This window comes from Anticarsia gemmatalis, chromosome 14 (assembly GCF_050436995.1).
Source record: "Anticarsia gemmatalis isolate Benzon Research Colony breed Stoneville strain chromosome 14, ilAntGemm2 primary, whole genome shotgun sequence".
NCBI classification, from domain to species: Eukaryota; Metazoa; Arthropoda; class Insecta; order Lepidoptera; family Erebidae; genus Anticarsia; species Anticarsia gemmatalis.
In genome coordinates, this window is record NC_134758.1 from 3472656 (window position 1) to 3489219 (window position 16564).

The 16564-nt window shown below is 34.0% G+C and overlaps 4 protein-coding genes across 4 annotated transcripts; 2 read left to right on the top strand and 2 right to left on the bottom strand.

Moving 5' to 3' along the window:
• Positions 1 to 2789: 2789 nt before the first annotated feature.
• On the bottom strand, positions 2790 to 9909 carry tos (Exonuclease tos). Its single transcript, XM_076122680.1, has 11 exons — positions 9626 to 9909; positions 9201 to 9320; positions 9073 to 9124; positions 8658 to 8867; positions 7391 to 7606; positions 6946 to 7105; positions 6549 to 6685; positions 5998 to 6218; positions 5048 to 5672; positions 3814 to 4016; positions 2790 to 2944 (listed from the first exon to the last, which is right to left on the bottom strand). The coding sequence occupies exons 1-11, from the start codon at positions 9784 to 9786 to the stop codon at positions 2926 to 2928; spliced, it is 2124 nt and encodes a 707-aa protein (XP_075978795.1). The 5' UTR covers positions 9787 to 9909; the 3' UTR covers positions 2790 to 2925.
• Positions 9910 to 10756: 847 nt separating this feature from the next.
• Positions 10757 to 12185, top strand: LOC142978307 (mitochondrial cardiolipin hydrolase-like). Its single transcript, XM_076122682.1, has 2 exons — positions 10757 to 11234; positions 11346 to 12185. The coding sequence occupies exons 1-2, from the start codon at positions 10889 to 10891 to the stop codon at positions 11714 to 11716; spliced, it is 717 nt and encodes a 238-aa protein (XP_075978797.1). The 5' UTR covers positions 10757 to 10888; the 3' UTR covers positions 11717 to 12185.
• Positions 12186 to 12450: 265 nt separating this feature from the next.
• MED10 (mediator complex subunit 10) lies at positions 12451 to 13912 on the bottom strand. Its single transcript, XM_076122683.1, has 3 exons — positions 13690 to 13912; positions 13233 to 13316; positions 12451 to 12930 (listed from the first exon to the last, which is right to left on the bottom strand). The coding sequence occupies exons 1-3, from the start codon at positions 13809 to 13811 to the stop codon at positions 12741 to 12743; spliced, it is 396 nt and encodes a 131-aa protein (XP_075978798.1). The 5' UTR covers positions 13812 to 13912; the 3' UTR covers positions 12451 to 12740.
• A 261-nt stretch (positions 13913 to 14173) lies between these two features.
• Positions 14174 to 16515, top strand: LOC142978305 (mitochondrial thiamine pyrophosphate carrier-like). Its single transcript, XM_076122681.1, has one exon. It carries the CDS (start codon positions 14357 to 14359, stop codon positions 15320 to 15322), a length of 966 nt encoding a protein of 321 aa, XP_075978796.1. The 5' UTR covers positions 14174 to 14356; the 3' UTR covers positions 15323 to 16515.
• Positions 16516 to 16564: the final 49 nt, after the last annotated feature.

Sequence of the window (16564 nt, forward strand, 5' to 3'; positions counted from 1 at the left end):
TCGTTGCTCGCTCAACACCGGCTTTTCTTCACCGTTCATCTCTTCACGTTTTCTCCAGGTAGGGTCACTGTGCGACCTTCCCCTTGTACATTTCCATGCTGCAGCCACGACGTGTTTACTATTCCCCCACGGGTCATTGAACTGCAGCAATTGTCCTGTGGCGTGATTTGTAGGCCACTTGTTCGGTGTGGTCCGGTCTCTGACCACTTTCATTTCCCGTTTTTCAGCGGGAGCTTGACGATCGCGCAAAATACATGTCTTTACCATTTCCACAGTCGGTGTTATCTCGGCAGGCTTTGATAACGCTAGCTGCACTTTCCCAATGTTCTTCCTATGGTGCAACAGCCGATGGTGAGACATGTTGCAGCCATCTTCGCCGCAAGCTTTCGCACGACACTTTTCACGTCTATGTGTACTAAGCAGGCAGCGGAAACACAATCTACACTTCTTCGCAATGTTCCATCGTTCATTCACACTCGCGTTACGAAACTTACTACAATCGTCCAGTCTATGTTCATTCATACATACGTGGCACTGTGGTTTCTTATCCATCGCCACATAAATTTGCTCGTACCGCGGCGTATTTTCTTTCTTGGGCGCAAGTACTTCGTCCTCCTCGGAAGTACTCTGTTCTCGCCAGATAATATCCTTTTCCTTGGTGGCCTTGTTCCTGTCCGGCCATTCCTTCACTCGGCTGAGTGCATTCTCCTCATCCTCATCTGACGATGAAGCAGAATCTTCTTCCTCGTCCTCGATCTCGGCGCGAAGACGCTTCAACTTTAACTCGGCGAGGGCGAGCTTCAGCGCGGCGACTTCCTCTTCGGCCGCAAGAATTTCTCTTCTTCGTATTTTTGACACACGCGACGTCCTACGTGACCTCGCACCTTCGGCGGTCATCGCAGGCACAGCTGTAGTGGCGGTCGTAGTCGCGGTCGCTGACCCCAGCGCGATCGCGGTCGTTGACACCATCGAAGTGGCGGGCTCCAACATTGTCGCGGTGTTCAACATCTCTGTGGCTGACGTGAGGGCAGTAGTAGTCTCCGACGTCGCCAACTGTTCGATTATTCTTCCTTTATAACTTCGCGTAACTGGCATCCTTTGTTCTTGCACTGTTCCAATCCGGCTCGAAGGACCAGCAATGTGGAGGATTACTATTCTTCCAATAAGAACACCGGTTGCGAAGTAATATATTTATTTTATTTTCTTCAATTCTTCAAAGTGGACTGTATTATAAACTATTTACTATACACTGTTCATATACTTTACTATGTACTTTTCTTCTTTCTCCGATGTGATCTTCACTCGATGAGTTTAAAACTTAAACTATACAATAATATTCGCTATGTTCACTATGTTCATACTATGTTCTTTTCTTCCAAGTGATCACTATGAGTTTACAACTTAAACTTTACAATAATATTCTACACTATGTTCACTATGTTCATACTATACAATGTTCTTTCTTCCGAGTGATGTGATCACAATGAGTTTACAACTTAAACTGATGTTACGCAGCGCGCGTCCCTATTTATATTCATAAACATTGTTTCTACACTAATCTAGAATCAAACCGAATGATCAAGCGCTCCGTGCCGCACCGCGCGAGGTTCGAGAACGCCGCCGTCTCGCTCGCACGTACGCGACTCGCCTATATGTCTATCTCGTTCTTGATCTTTCGGGAACAGTCGGTGCGCTTGATCGAAGGATCGCCGCCGCTTACAATGTTCGCGATTATTCTTTCGTACGTTTCGTATTCTTAACGACTAGAATTTTCTAATAATAATAATAATAAACTTATTTCTACCAATTTCTACAATGTTCTATATGCGTAATATTTAATGCCTAAATATGATTCCATCGTGCACAATAATAATATATGAATCTTAAGCCTTGTATGGACTAAGCGTCCTCGGGTTTTCAGATAGTAAAACAGGTCAATTTATCATAGGGGAGACAAGCAGAGACAACAGGCAGAGACCAAAGAAAAATCTAAGTATACCTACTAATATTATAAAATGGTAGTTTTTTTGTTTGTTTGTTTAAACACGCTAATCACAGGAACTACTGGTGGCGAATAGAATATTTTTTTACTGTTTGACAGCCTATTTATTGAAGTAGACTATAGGCTATATATCACCACGCTACGACCAATAGGAGCAAAGTAGCAGTGAAACAAAAACGGGGAAAATCGCGACCTATTCTCTCTCATGTCACGCAAGCAAAGTTGCGCGGATCAGCTAGTACAAAATAAATAGCAAATAAAATAAAATATTTATTAAAGTTACCTACCTCATACTAGTTTCAAAGTAAAACGAGTATTTTGATCACTAAATACAGGCTGAATATTGACGATTAACCCTTTAACTGCCAAAAAGGTTTAAACCATACGAGCAACTCTAAATTACCGCGATGTTTGATTTGGTCACTACCATTTCGCAAAGGTTCGCCTCGAGAGATAAATTACTGATCCACAGATATCGTTGCGTGCCTAATTATCCTATTGTTATAATAAATGCAAGTTTGTGAGAATGGATGTATGTAAGTTTGTTACTAATTCACGTAAAAACTACAAAAAAATGTTGATAGTACTTGGATTAATATAATATAGTAGAATTCTCACCCCGGAAACTTGGATGATTTTTAATAAATAGGTAAGTAAACTTTAAAAAACTTATCTTTAAGTTTTTTCAAGTTCGATTGCGACCAAACAATTGTCTATGAGTCAATATTTTGTTTTTAGATGGGTCAATAAAAACACTTAATTACAAAATTAAGAAAACATTTATTTAACATAATTACAATCAACAATAATGTATCCACGATTCATCAATTATAAATTGTATTGTTAAAGATCAATAAATAAAATGCACATCTCAAATGCTTAACACAAAATAATTAACACTTAATTACAATAGATCTTAGTCATCACCTTTTCATAATAGGCCTGAAACAAAGAAAAGAGTATATTTAATATTTTGACGACCTCCGCGGCGCAATGGGTAATGTGGTCGCCACGATACTACTATTAAATCGGGAAGTCCCACAGAGAACTACTATTAGTGCGATCTAAATGCGTTTTTGTGTTAGTAACTGTCCCCGCTACACAAGAGTATATTAATATCATTTACATACATACATTATATCGCTCCTGTTATACTCGAAGGAGCCGGCAGAGTCGTAATACATCCCATCATTACCAAAAGATATAATAATGACTAAATTCTCTCCAATCCATTCCCCGCGTATATTGACGCAACGTTACGCAAATTCATAAAGAATAAAGTTTTACTCACGATTTCTTAAGCTTGTAATTTGTCCATGCTTGAGCGAATACAAACGTACACGCTAGACTTCAAGTAAAAATATACGAATACGGCTTTATACGTTAACACATAATATGTCACTAGTTAGAAATAGACGCCTAAAAAACCGAGCATTTAAAAAATCGATGTGTAAAATTTATTAGAAATCTTTTATCATGTTTAATTTGATTTAATTAAATTTCACTATTATAATAATGGACCTCAATATCATAATCAAGCAGTTATAGCAGAATGGTATATGCTGGTTCCAATCCGAGACAACACACCAATGACTTTTACAAGTTAATAGAAATAACTAAGTATCACTTGTTCCAAAAATGAAGGAAAACATCGTGAAGCAACCATGCATGCCTGAGAGTTTTTTAGAACTGTTCTTGAAGGTATGCAAAGTCCTCAACCCGCACTTTGCCAGCATGGTGGACTCACGGCCTAACGCCTTCTTCATAATAAGAGGAGACCTTTGCCCAGCATTGGTGGTGATGGTACTTACTTTTTCTGGAATCCAAACATGCTTATTAAAGTAGGTTGGTTACTAGGCAGTGGTGGAGATTTCTTCAGTCCATTTGATTTAGGTGCAGTCTTCTTGAAGCCATTCAATGTTCTTGTTTTGTTTGGTTGACTGCTAAACAACGGCTGGGACTGACTGCTTGACCAATTGCTATTGGATTTTGTGGGTGAAGTACCGAAAGATTCCTGAAATTTAATACATAATTAATATGTGTATGAATAAAATGTTAATTTTCATATCAGGACAGACTGCAATGAATGAAAGCTTCGCGCTTTTTCTTGGTGTAGAGGGCAACATTTAAACATATATTAATAGCATCTTAAAACCTAAAAAATACTGAAATTATCTGGCAGAAACGTAATATTGAAAATATTGTTTTAATGAAAATAGCATAATAATTTGTCCCATGAGACAAGATTCGTGTATCTCAGTACTCAGTGTTGGGCAAAATTTAGTTTGATTGATGATTGATGATTAAGATGAAATTATTTAGTCATGACTAATGAATAATGACTAAAAAAATTCAATCATGAGTCGTGATTGATGATTAATTAGTGTTAGTGTTAGTTATTCAATCATGACTAAAATTTTAATGACTAAAAATAATAGTTAAATAAAACTAAGCTTTTCAAGTCTATGTTCCATGACTGTTGATTTGTTAATCACAGGTTTTTAATTAAAGCTAGTTTTACAACAGAATCAGTTAATTTTTTTTTTATTTACACAGGTACACATTTGCAAAAATAAGTTCGGGCTAATTTAGTTTAAAATAATTTAAATTGCTTTTTAAAACTATGCGTTTTAATAATCTAATTTTATAAATAATGGAATTATCTTCTTTCAGTCAACTTACTGTGGTGATCAGTTATAGTTTTATAGATGTGTTCAATTAAACTAAAATTATGTCACCTGAATTATTTTTTTTAGTTTAATCATCATACAAAAATACAATAAATTAGTCATCAGTCATTTAATCATTAAATGATTGATGACTAATTTATTTAATCATGATTATGATTATTATTTTTACTCATGATTAATTCAATCTAAATAATTCATGACTAAATTAGTCATGACTAATCAATTGATTGAAAAAATTAGTTGATTGACCCAACACTGTCAGTACTTATAATACGTCAGAACATGCAATAACGAGAAATCGATAAACGTTTTTGTCGTTTGAAATTCCATAACTTTTAAAGTTATTCTTACTAACCTGTGTATCAGTAGGCGTAACTAAATTCTCCATAGGATAAGTGTTTTCTATCACAGATTCCTCACTCATAGCACTATCAAACTGTACTTCCTTCGCTCTAAACGGGTTCTTGATTCGTGGACTCGGCTCTAAGATAGGACTATGGCATTGTTTCACAGGACTGTTGCAATCATCATTCTCTTTCTGTGAATTATCTAGATCTTCAGAACAAACTGTTCGGTCAGGATCATCTAATATGTCACTTTGTGGAGACTTCACAATCTTAAAAGGATTCCTACTCACTTTCTCAGGTGATTCTTCTATAGTAATATTATGTGCTGATGTATTATTATTACTAGGATCGTCTGTACTTGAGAAAAACTTACTTTCGACAACTTTATCGTCTATCACAGTTCTAGGGAACCTGCTCAAACCTTTTAATACCGAATAGCTGCCATTTTTCATGTATTTCTTAAATGATCGTTCTTTATTTTCTAGTATTGGTGATTTCGTTTTCTGATTAGTTAAGTGTGTTTGTGCTATGTTGTGCGGTTCTTGTGCGTCGATTTCTATATCACAGTCCATTTTAGATTTTTTAGCTGCCGGTTCTACGCAATACATGTTGCTTAGCGATTCTATTGACAAACTGAAACAAAAAAAACCACGTTAGATTTAAGAATTTTTCCACTAAAAAAAGATTCGCATCGCAAATTTATATCATCATTTATCGTGCTTGTCGACACTGTATTTTTTAAATAGGGAAGGGTTTTAGGGCAGATTTAGCCATCATTAAAAGCATTTTCGTTCATCAATCTTACACAATACTTTAGTTGAGCCTCAAGCATTTCAAAGATCAAGCTCAGAAAACACAAATTCCCATGGACTTAAGAATTTTGATTTTCTAAGCTTGAATTTTGAAATGATTGTGACCCGACACTTGTCTATAATATATTAAATAATTCAAAACCTACCTTTCATCCTGTGTCTGTGATTCAGGCACATATTTACTGACTAGATTGACTACTTTCTTCCTAGGTCGTGTCGTTGGCACCGCTATTATAGGCTCCACCTTCTTTACTTTCTTCTGCCAAGGACATGTGTCTTCTGTATAGGGTCTGAACTCTGACCCCCAGATGGAAGGATGTGGGGATACTCCTTTGTCTTTCCAACTGTCGGTTTTTACTGCTTCTTTCTAGAATAGAACAATATTAATGTATATAGGCTGCCCGTGAAGGGTTTATATTTTTATTTAGATAAAAAATGAGGCTCAATTATTTGATTGCGTAAATTATTGAGCATTATTATATGCTTATGGGATACTGGTACTGTTTTCTGACAAATAGAAAGGTAAAATTTGTTATTTGCCTGTTATGTTGGTGGTAGTTTGTCAAATGACTTAGAAAATATCAGTAGTGTAACATCAGAATCTGTAAATTACTCACTCAAGCATGTATCTAAAAGAGACAGGTGCAGGTTCAGAGTTTATATTTATTTGTTGCTCATAAAGAGCTGTGGTTCTTACCTTATTACTACAATGGTCTGGATGCCAGTCGTCCATTTTCTTTAACGTAAACGGGTCCAGATTGCCGAGAGCGAGTTGAAATGCTATATTAGGCTCTAACAGTTCACCAGCATTTACACATAATGCTTTTTCTATATCTGAAATAAGAACAAACAAAATTATTTAATAACCTAAAATTTAATTAATGAAAAATTTTAACTTTTACTATTTACTTATTTACTTTTGCTTCCACTTCCATAAGCACCAAAACAGAAAAAATATGTCGGAAGATCGTGCAAGTACTCTTTATCAAGAAATATATTCGGTACATCACCGAGAATATTTTCACCAACAGATTTCCACTCACAGATTTCACTCTAGTCAAAAAATTAAATTAATATAAATTCTTTTTAATCACCTTCGTCATCAGGTTCTGTCAGTCGTACCATCTCTCTTTCTAATGGATCATACACATATTGATGTTTAAACGTCGCTTCAGCCTTCAGGAAACTCTCTCTGTACTCATCAGTTACGACCAGCGATGATTTGTTGAAGAAACTTGGTAGTTTCTTGAGTGCCTGTAATTAGAACAGTGTGTCTATTAATCCAAAAAAGAAAAATAAACAGTGATGCTGTATGGCATGAGTTCGTAAAAATGTATTTTTATAATAGAACACTCAAATCTTAAAAAAAAAACATCTTTGAATACAAAAAGCACTTGTAAGAAGTAATGGTTTAATTCAAAGTAGATATAACCAAATAATCACAAAAAAAATTGTCAAATGTTATTAATTTCAAATTATATCTACAATATTATTGTTTTTTATACTCATAAGCCTAAAAATATAACTCTCAACACTTACATTAGCAAAATTCGAGTCTTGTGTAGCGGTAACAAACTGCCTTGCTTTCGCCAGTCCTATTCCCGGCAGTGACGCGAGGTAATCACATCCAGACATGATACACATCTGCCTGAACTTGTCAAACGAATAGTGTTCTATCGGACACTTCATTACTAAGGGCAGTTTGGAGGTCTCTACTAAAGTACCTGTGCCGTCTAAGTCCATTTTGAAGATCACCTGCAATACAATAAATTATTTTATTAATATTCTAGCTTGGATTTTTGGACGAGAATCCTTAACTGTAATCAACAAAACAAAAATTTCTTGAAATTTAGTTTGTTCCTCATCACAATTCTGTGTTATAAAATATATTAAGGCATGCTAATCTGATACTGCCTACTCTGTGTCAAAATAGAATAGAAAAAGTCATAAACAAACAACTTCAATATTGTATGAAATCTCACAAACCATAGTAGGCCTCCAGGTTTCAATAACTAACTAATTTCATTCCACAGAGGTGTGGGTCTTTTTTATAGCACCTAAAGGTGTATGTGTGTGCAACAGTGCATAAGAATATAATTTACAACCCAAGGATATCATCCATAGTATGAGTTTATCTAGAAATCAAGTGTGTATATATGAATGTGTAAACCTTTTTCTTGATATCATACCCCAATGTGCTTTGTAATACAATCTTAATAAAAAGAGCTCTTTGAATGTAACATTTTGTAATATCAATATAGAAGATGTGTTATGGTATACTGCAATCATCTTTCTGTCTAAAAAAGCAGCATACAGCTACAAAATATATGTATATTTAACTAGCTGACCCGCGCAACTTCGCTTGCGTCACATAAGAGAGAATGGGTCAGAATTTTCCACGTTTTTGTAACACTTTTTACTGTTACTCTGCTCCTATTGGTCGTAGCGTGATGATACAAAATATGCTTTTTTTCACGAAAAATATTCTCAAAATATTTATATCTCTTAATATATGTAACGAAGTTGCGCTAAGGCATATCCGTCATTAAAACAGTTGCCATGACAACAGAATTTTGTTGATTCAATGTCATTATATTGATTATACGCGACTTCGTTCGCCAACTGAATTTTCCTGGGAAATGCGTCATTTTCCCGGGATAAAAAGTAGCCTATGTCCTTTCTCGTGTATCAAAATATCTCCATATCAAATTTCATGCAAATTGGTTCAGTAGTTTAGGCGTGATTGAGTAGCAGACAGACAGACAGACAGAGTTACTTTCGCATTTATAATATTAGTATGGATTACCTTAGTACACCCAAACAAAATTAAATCAGAGTCTTCAGTAATAACCAGCTGGGCTATATTCTTGATATTGAGGTATGCAAGCTGAGCATCAGCTTCATATGGAGCTACTATACAGTCCACATTACGCTTCCTACATTCTTTTATAAGACCTAAAGCCATAGCATGAGTGATGTCCACACTGCGTCTCATGTAGGAACGGGCTTCATCTATCTGAGAATAAATAAAAATAGTTATTAGGCAAATAGCACCAGTTCTTAGCCTTTGACATGTGTTATGATGCAATTAATATGAAACATTGTATTGTTATAAGTTTTGAAGAAATCTATCTTATTCATTATCTCTCAATTAGGTACTTACTTGAAATAATTTATTGGTTTCTACAAAATCATTGAAAATATTTATTTATTAGTCTTACCTTGCCCAGACTTAATAATTCAGCTGCCCTTTTCTTAGATATATCTCTAGACCTGAAATAATAGAAACATAAATATTACTTATTTGATCTCTATCAAAAATTTTAATTCCTTTTTTAAGATTACTTACTCTCTCCTTTTAGTTTCAGTCATAGCTTTAGCAGGCAAGTGCCTTCCGTCAAATACTAATATAGGCTTGATATTCTTAGATAACAGCATCGTCACATATTTTAAACAATATTTAATATACCTGCAAAATAAAATTCAAACATCACAGAAACATCATGTACACAGATCAAGAAGTTAATATAATGATCATATTATTAGCTAAATTAATGTAACCAACAAAGAATTATAGGCTGCTTCATTGCTAAGTAGGTACTTGGCAGAATAATAAAATAGATATCTGAAAATTTTGAATAGTCAGCTGATGAAGTAAACACTAACTCTCTCTCAGAGATATTCTGTTTTGAAAGTTTCTTATGCTGCTCTACATAGTTCTTATAGAAAATATAGTTTAAATTCCTTCAATAACCAACTAAAAGATAAACTTACATGTCTGTATCTTCTCCTCGAACTAATTTGTCGGCACAAGCGAAGGCCCCCTTGTGCAACCAGCAATAAGAATCGATAGCAACCGTACAACCACTAAATTCACTAACATTAGTCCGCCTAGAGGCTTTCTCTATAAATGGTATTAAACCTGTAATACCCATGATTGTTTTATTATGCTACGATGTCATTAATTCTATTAAAACTATTGAAATCATAATATTATCCACAGCCTGATTCAATCTGGTAAACAGTGGGGATGTAATGTCAATATTCGCGCCATAGCGGCCATTTTTCATTTTCTTAGTGATGTCACTATCATCCGAATGAAAGTGAATGTTTTCTGAAGTCGATTAAAGTGGAATATCAGCTTTAGTTTCAAAAACGTCTGTACCATCTTTTTGAACAAACACTTTTCAAATCCATTAGAAAAATGTATAAAGGTTTTTTATTTTTTTAATATTAATTAATTATGTCGCCTGATCAGAAGGTACCGTAAAACGGGGTGAATAGAATTCGCGGGGTGAATAGAAAAAAAATCAGGAAAGTTTTCAAGCCCAATATTTGAGTACTCCTCGTTTAAGAATTTTGTTCATATTTGAAATGATTACACGTCGATATTACTTCTCTGCGGTGTCATAATTGTTTAAATGTTTAAATTGATATTTATACCCCAAAAATTGCTTCAAAGTCAACCGTCCTCGAATGCCTTAATGGTCCATACATTTTTTTCAAAACTTTGGATTTAAAGTGGAATTTCTTTTCTAATGAGTTGTTTGGAGTGTTTATCTCTTTAGGTGTATATTTATCTATAAAGATACAATATTGTTAACTGAAAAAACGTTTTAAAACACAATTTTTCCATTCACCCCTCTGGTCGTTTCGATTCACCCCTATCGCTGGGTGAATAGAAATTGACCATATTTTTAATGAAATATCGTAAAATTATGCATATTTTTGGACAAATATGGTTTTAACTCTTTCTTCATGGCGCCGGACATGATATAAAATAACCCGACAATAAAAATAACAAGTTATTCGCTACAAATTTTTAGGACAAAGTTGAAAATTGTTTCTATTCACCCCGTTTTACGGTACCTATACAAAATGGAATATGGAATGAGGGTAGTTAACGAATAAGTAACTTGTTTTACTGAAAATAGTGGTGACAGCATGGTTTGACCCATACGTTTATTCTAAAACATCTTAGAATATTAGCCTGTCCGCATATCCTAACAGTTACCTTTATGATTGAAATCACGTAAAATGTTATTTAATCCACGGATATTGTCGTCGGCTGCAGCGGTCGCAATAACCTGTGCTGTGTCTGCGGCGGCTTACTACTACAGAAGTCGCAAAGCTGAAATCAACGAGGTCATGGTATTCTGCAAATTGCAATTCAATGCATACAACTATTTCGATAAACTGATCAGCTACGTAGAAGCAGCTAAAGAAAGCGTACACGTCTGCATGCCCAGCATCCACAATCCTGCCATTCAAGGTCGTCTTGTGACTTTAATCAAGAAAAAGAACATCAAAGTCCGTATTATCATTGACCAGGCGGGATATAACGAATCGACGGACTTCTTTATAAGAGAACTTATCGATGCTGGTAAGATTAATATGTTATCATGAACAATTACTTCTTGGTATTTTAAATCTGTTAAATTTTTTTATAGGTATAAAATTAGAGTTTACTTGAATAAAAATCTATTTTTTACAGGGGCTGAAATAAAATGCAAAAGTAATGAATCAATCTATAGAATGCAGCACAAATTCTGTTTAGTCGACGACAAAGTCCTTATGACAGGCACGCTGGACTGGGGTAACGACCGTTCTGCTGACCACTGGAATTACGTCTACATAACAAGTAAATTTCAACTAGTAGAACCAGTAAAAAAAGAATTTTATCAAATGTGGAGTCAATTCTCAAGCGATCTAAGGCAAATCAAACAGCCTGTTTCCGACAACGAAAACGACACCGAATTTATAGACATCAGAAGTTCGGAAATCCCTGATGTTGTATCTCGGACAAATGTAGACCACCAGACGGCACGCGAGACAATATTGACTCCCGAAGTTTGTATTCTGTAGGTATCATTACGAATTTTCTGAGTAATAATATTTAAATTCAATGTTTTATCTAATAATTTCACAAATGTTTTATGTTTCAAACATGCCTTGAATAAAATCTCAAACTTTTTTTTATGAATAGACTCGAACTCCTATATTTTTAATAATGAAGAATTATATTTTTTTTCCATTCTGGGTGAAGCTGGCCTTTGCCCCTTCCATTTTCTATTCTTATGAATTTTCTCCATTTCATTGTAATGAAACTGCTTTTTAGAAGAAAAGTGTTTCTTCGCCTTATTTTTCCCAATCTCATTTTCATGTGTTATTCATATACCTTTTATTTTTTATATTTTACTTTTAATCAAAATATCTTTCAATTGGCAATTTACGTCTAATTTTAATGAAATTCACTATTGCTTATAATAATTATTAAAACTTATTAAATTGTATAATGTATTTGATGAAGTGAATAAAATAATGAAAGATTCAATTGTTTTTTTTTACTAACTTACCGAGATCGAAACTAGATGATTTGCCATCTCTAGCGCCTAAACGACATCTACCTCTGAGCTATCAATAGATGGCGCTGCTTTTTTTGGTAGCTCTACAACTCTCAAATTAGTAAAAATGCCGAAATATCATACAATCCTGTTAATAGCACAGAATACTTTATAAACAAGGACTGAGCAGAGCAAAGATTTTGTAAGCTTGAGAAAGACAAAATTTAATATTTATGTAACAGGAAATATCAATGTAAAAAACAATTTTTTAATAGATAAAAATCTTACATAGCATGTCGCACAAAATTGGTGGAATAAATCCATTCGCTTTTCGGAAAATAATACAAAAATAACTCAATAATAAGCATGAGATTATCAAGAAAACCATCTAAATTAGGTTTTACAAAGGTATTTATTTTAATCACACATTGAGAGATATCAACAAATCCATTTGCAGTTTTACACTTATTGATCTGAAAATGGATACAAAATTGCAATAACTTATCATCTAAATAATTCATAAACTAAATATTGTTTTTATTCATTTATTCTCCACCCCTAATGGCTTTATATTTGGCTATTTCATTAGGGAAGGTTTTAGAAAGTTCCGATAGAAGGTGGCTCTTGAAACGCTTGTAAGAGTCTATCTTTCCTTTGACCTCCTCATTCTTGGCTAGAGCCTTGTCTATACAGTCTTTTGTGTAGAGCTGGGGATTGCGGCCTTGGTCAATGTAACTGAAAAATAAAGAGTTAATTATGAACTCAACATACAAATTTTATTCACTAGACTTTGTAACCAATAGTTTCAACTGAAGATCCCTGTTCAAATTGAAGTTGAAACCCATTTATGTTCCACTGCTAGGCAAGGATTTTCTCCCGTAATGAGGGAGGGTTTAGTAATTACATTAATATTTTAAGGCAACATAAAACTGTGACCATAACTTAAAACTTTTCAAATCAGTGTGGATAGTATAAATGCTTGAAAACAATAACTTTATAACCTGTAAAAAGAGTATGTATTAGACCGATATACTTACTCAAAAACTTCGGTAGGAACATGGATGTCATGTACCTGTGACTTCAGTTTGTCCACTTCCTGGAGTCCAGTTACCAGGGATTGGCTGAAATATTACATAAACATAATGTTTAGTTACATTACTTATTATTTACTAGCTATATATAAGCTAAGTATATATTATGAACAGTAGCCATTGAGCTATATTCTTTACAACATGTGGCTTACTTTCGAAAAATGAGACATCAGGACAATAAGTATATGATGCATATACGTAAAATACACTAATAAGAAAGTCAAGAAAGGTGTTCTTTGCAAGATATTGTGAAATACGTGTCAGCACAAATTCATATTCTATACAAGTGAGTTAGATAAAGTACAGTTAATCAGGCAAGTGTATAAAGAATATATTGACAAAGTATAAGGGAAAATAAACTTCAAAACTCAAAATTATTCGCAAATCAGCTGAAGAAACTTACATTTTTTGATTCAGTACACTCTGCCCTTGTGGCTGAAAATCACTAACGATGATACGAATCTGCCTCACGTTCTCAATAAACATTTCAAGTTGAGTTTCAAGATTTTCAAGGGACGACGACATCTTCAACTATCTTTTATTATTTGTTAACGTAAAAAATAATAACAACAACGCCTGAAAATAAAACGTCAAAGTGAAAAACTGAACTGATGATTGTAGAACAATGATTCAATGAACGTTTGATTGAACTGTGAAGCAAAAATGAATGAATGGTTGAATGATCTGTGCTATTCATTGTGCTGTTGAAAACATTTTTTGATAAAAATTACACATAACCTTAATTATTTTTTTAACTAATTTAAGTTTTTAGAATATTATAGTTTAAATTATTTCCAAAAAATATTGAAAAAAACATTTTTCTATTTATATAAGTAGGTACCTATGCACTTGTTCCGGAACGCAAATTATTGACGTTTAACTTGACACTTGAAATCACGACGACAGCTGACCCAAGTTTCAAATTGGATTTGAGTTTGACTTTGATTCAATGGAATCAAAGTTTGTTTGAGTTGACATTGACTTTTTGCAATGCGTACAGGATAAAACGTAGTTTATCATCAATTAAAGTTCAGTGAGAATTTAATCTTGCAAGTGTAATATTGTCTGCAATGGTGCAAGTAGTCGCCCTGGAGTCTCAGACGAGCGTGTACCAAGCAGCAGTTGCCGGTGCCTTTGCGGGAGCCTTCACCAGGGCAGTTGCACAGCCCTTGGACGTTGTGAAAATCAGATTTCAACTACAAATAGAGCCAATTAAGAATGGGTCCAGGTACACGTCTATGTTACAAGCAGTGGCTGCTATCGTTAAGGAGGAAGGTGTGGCGACACTCTGGAGTGGTCACGTACCGGCGCAATTTCTATCCATATCTTACGGAATCCTACAATTTTCTGTATACGAGAAGTTAACACAACTGTGCCAAAGATCTGATCCACAATTTTTCTTAGTACACAAACATTGGTTAAACTTTTGTAATGGTGCTATCGCGGCTACAGTTGCCACTGTCGTGTCTTTTCCGTTTGACACGATAAGAACTAGGATGATAGCAGAACAGAAGACTAATAGAGCATACAAAGGATTTGTGCATGCAACATCCAGTATGATGAAGACTGAAGGAATGAGAGCTTTGTTCAAAGGATTAAGTCCCACCTTAGGACAGATAGCTCCACATGCTGGGATGCAGTTTGCAGTATACAAACTGTTTACAGAGAACATTCTGAGCAAAATAGCATTCTTCCAAAGGCAAAACTCATTACATGGAACAGTAGCATCAAGTCTTTCAGCAAATTTAATAGCAGGTTCTATAGCAGGTTGTGTGGCAAAAACAGCAATTTATCCTTTCGATTTGGTGAAGAAAAGGTTACAGATTCAAGGTTTTCAGCAACATAGGAAGTATTTTGGTAAACAAATGTACTGTAATGGTGTATTTCATTGTGTGAAATTGACTATCAATGAGGAGGGTTTTCTAGCACTGTACAAAGGCTACTGGCCAAGTATGTTAAAAGCAGTTTTAGTTACAGCATTACATTTTGCTGCATATGATGAAATGAAACATCTGTTTATAAGAATAGTAAGCTGATAAAAAATTCCACACAAATTTTGTCTGCCTATTGCCCGGTTTCTGAAGCACATTTAATGGTAGTTTCTCTATTCAATCTGTTTTTATATATGAGTTTAAATGCTATTGAATAGATAAACTACCACTAAATATGCCTGAAACAGGGGGTAAGTGTTTGTATACTGCCGATTTTATGTCCCAGAATGACCGTTACAAATGTGTAAACTATTTCGTAAACAAAAGAAACACATAAATGACAGGTAAGTATTAGTGAGAATCTAATAAGTTGATATGATGTAGTAAACACATTTGTAATGGCCCAAGTAAAGAGTAGTTGAAAGAAATCTCATCAGAATCAATGTAATAGCTTTTTAATTAAAGTGTAATTCTGCAACAACATTAAGTATAAATTAATTATTAAATGGCCTGTGTCACTGTACTCTTATCAATCTTGAATGAGTGATTTATTTATCACCAACTCTTACTATTGTTTATTAGTACAGAATTTAACATAAATTGCAGTATATGCAGATTTCTTTTTCCATTAAAAAAGAACCATAGTGTAGTAATGATTATAGAGTTAGGATTTTCTAGTCAGACCTCAGACCAGAGACTAAATTAAAAGTTTTTTTTATTTATCAGTTATGTTTGTTATTGTATTTGTAATTTGGGTCTACTTTATATTTATTGATAAAGTTGTCACTGAATACTTAAACATTTGCCATAATCATATCTTGCTATTTTGTTCCTGCTTTTATGTAGATTATTGTTATTTGTATGCCAAAATGAGAAATAAATAAATAAATGAAACCATTCATAGTTCCTTTGCTGGGTACAGGCTTCATTCTTTAATTAGATATTAGGGCTACAGTCCGATATGAAAAAAAATACTTAACCTAATTTATTTAAAAATGTTCTTGTGCCAAGAAGAATTGAGTAAATTGAGTTCCTGTTACTCCAATTATTTTTAAGAACATTATTAAGTTTAAATAATTTATACTATTATGTCTTCATCATCAGCTTACATTTTCGATTTATTTATTACCATTATATCTTCGAATTTATTGTGATTTATTTTTAATTATTTGTAGTTTTTAGACATCACAGTTTTTGTATTTGTATTGTTTTCATGTAGCTTAGCTTAGAACAAATTTCTGTGATATTTAATAGCCAAGAAAGCTATCAATTATATTGAATATAGTATGGTATTGATACTACTGTTTTTCATTATCCTTTTATACAGGGTGAAATTTAAATCACCAA

Coding starts and splice junctions, on each gene's coding strand:
- tos (XM_076122680.1), bottom strand. CDS start 9,786: ATGGGTATTACAGGTTTAATACCATTTATAGAGAAAGCCTCTAGGCGG. Junction 7,607..8,657: donor TTTTGTTTGGGTGTACTAAG/GTAATCCATACT, acceptor ATTGTATTGCAG/GTGATCTTCAAAATGGACTT. Junction 6,219..6,548: donor CAGACCATTGTAGTAATAAG/GTAAGAACCACA, acceptor GTTCTATTCTAG/AAAGAAGCAGTAAAAACCGA.
- LOC142978307 (XM_076122682.1), top strand. CDS start 10,889: ATGTTATTTAATCCACGGATATTGTCGTCGGCTGCAGCGGTCGCAATA. Junction 11,235..11,345: donor AAGAGAACTTATCGATGCTG/GTAAGATTAATA, acceptor TATTTTTTACAG/GGGCTGAAATAAAATGCAAA.
- MED10 (XM_076122683.1), bottom strand. CDS start 13,811: ATGTCGTCGTCCCTTGAAAATCTTGAAACTCAACTTGAAATGTTTATT. Junction 13,317..13,689: donor AGTGTACTGAATCAAAAAAT/GTAAGTTTCTTC, acceptor GTAATATTTCAG/CCAATCCCTGGTAACTGGAC. Junction 12,931..13,232: donor GTTCCTACCGAAGTTTTTGA/GTAAGTATATCG, acceptor TTTATTTTTCAG/TTACATTGACCAAGGCCGCA.
- LOC142978305 (XM_076122681.1), top strand. CDS start 14,357: ATGGTGCAAGTAGTCGCCCTGGAGTCTCAGACGAGCGTGTACCAAGCA.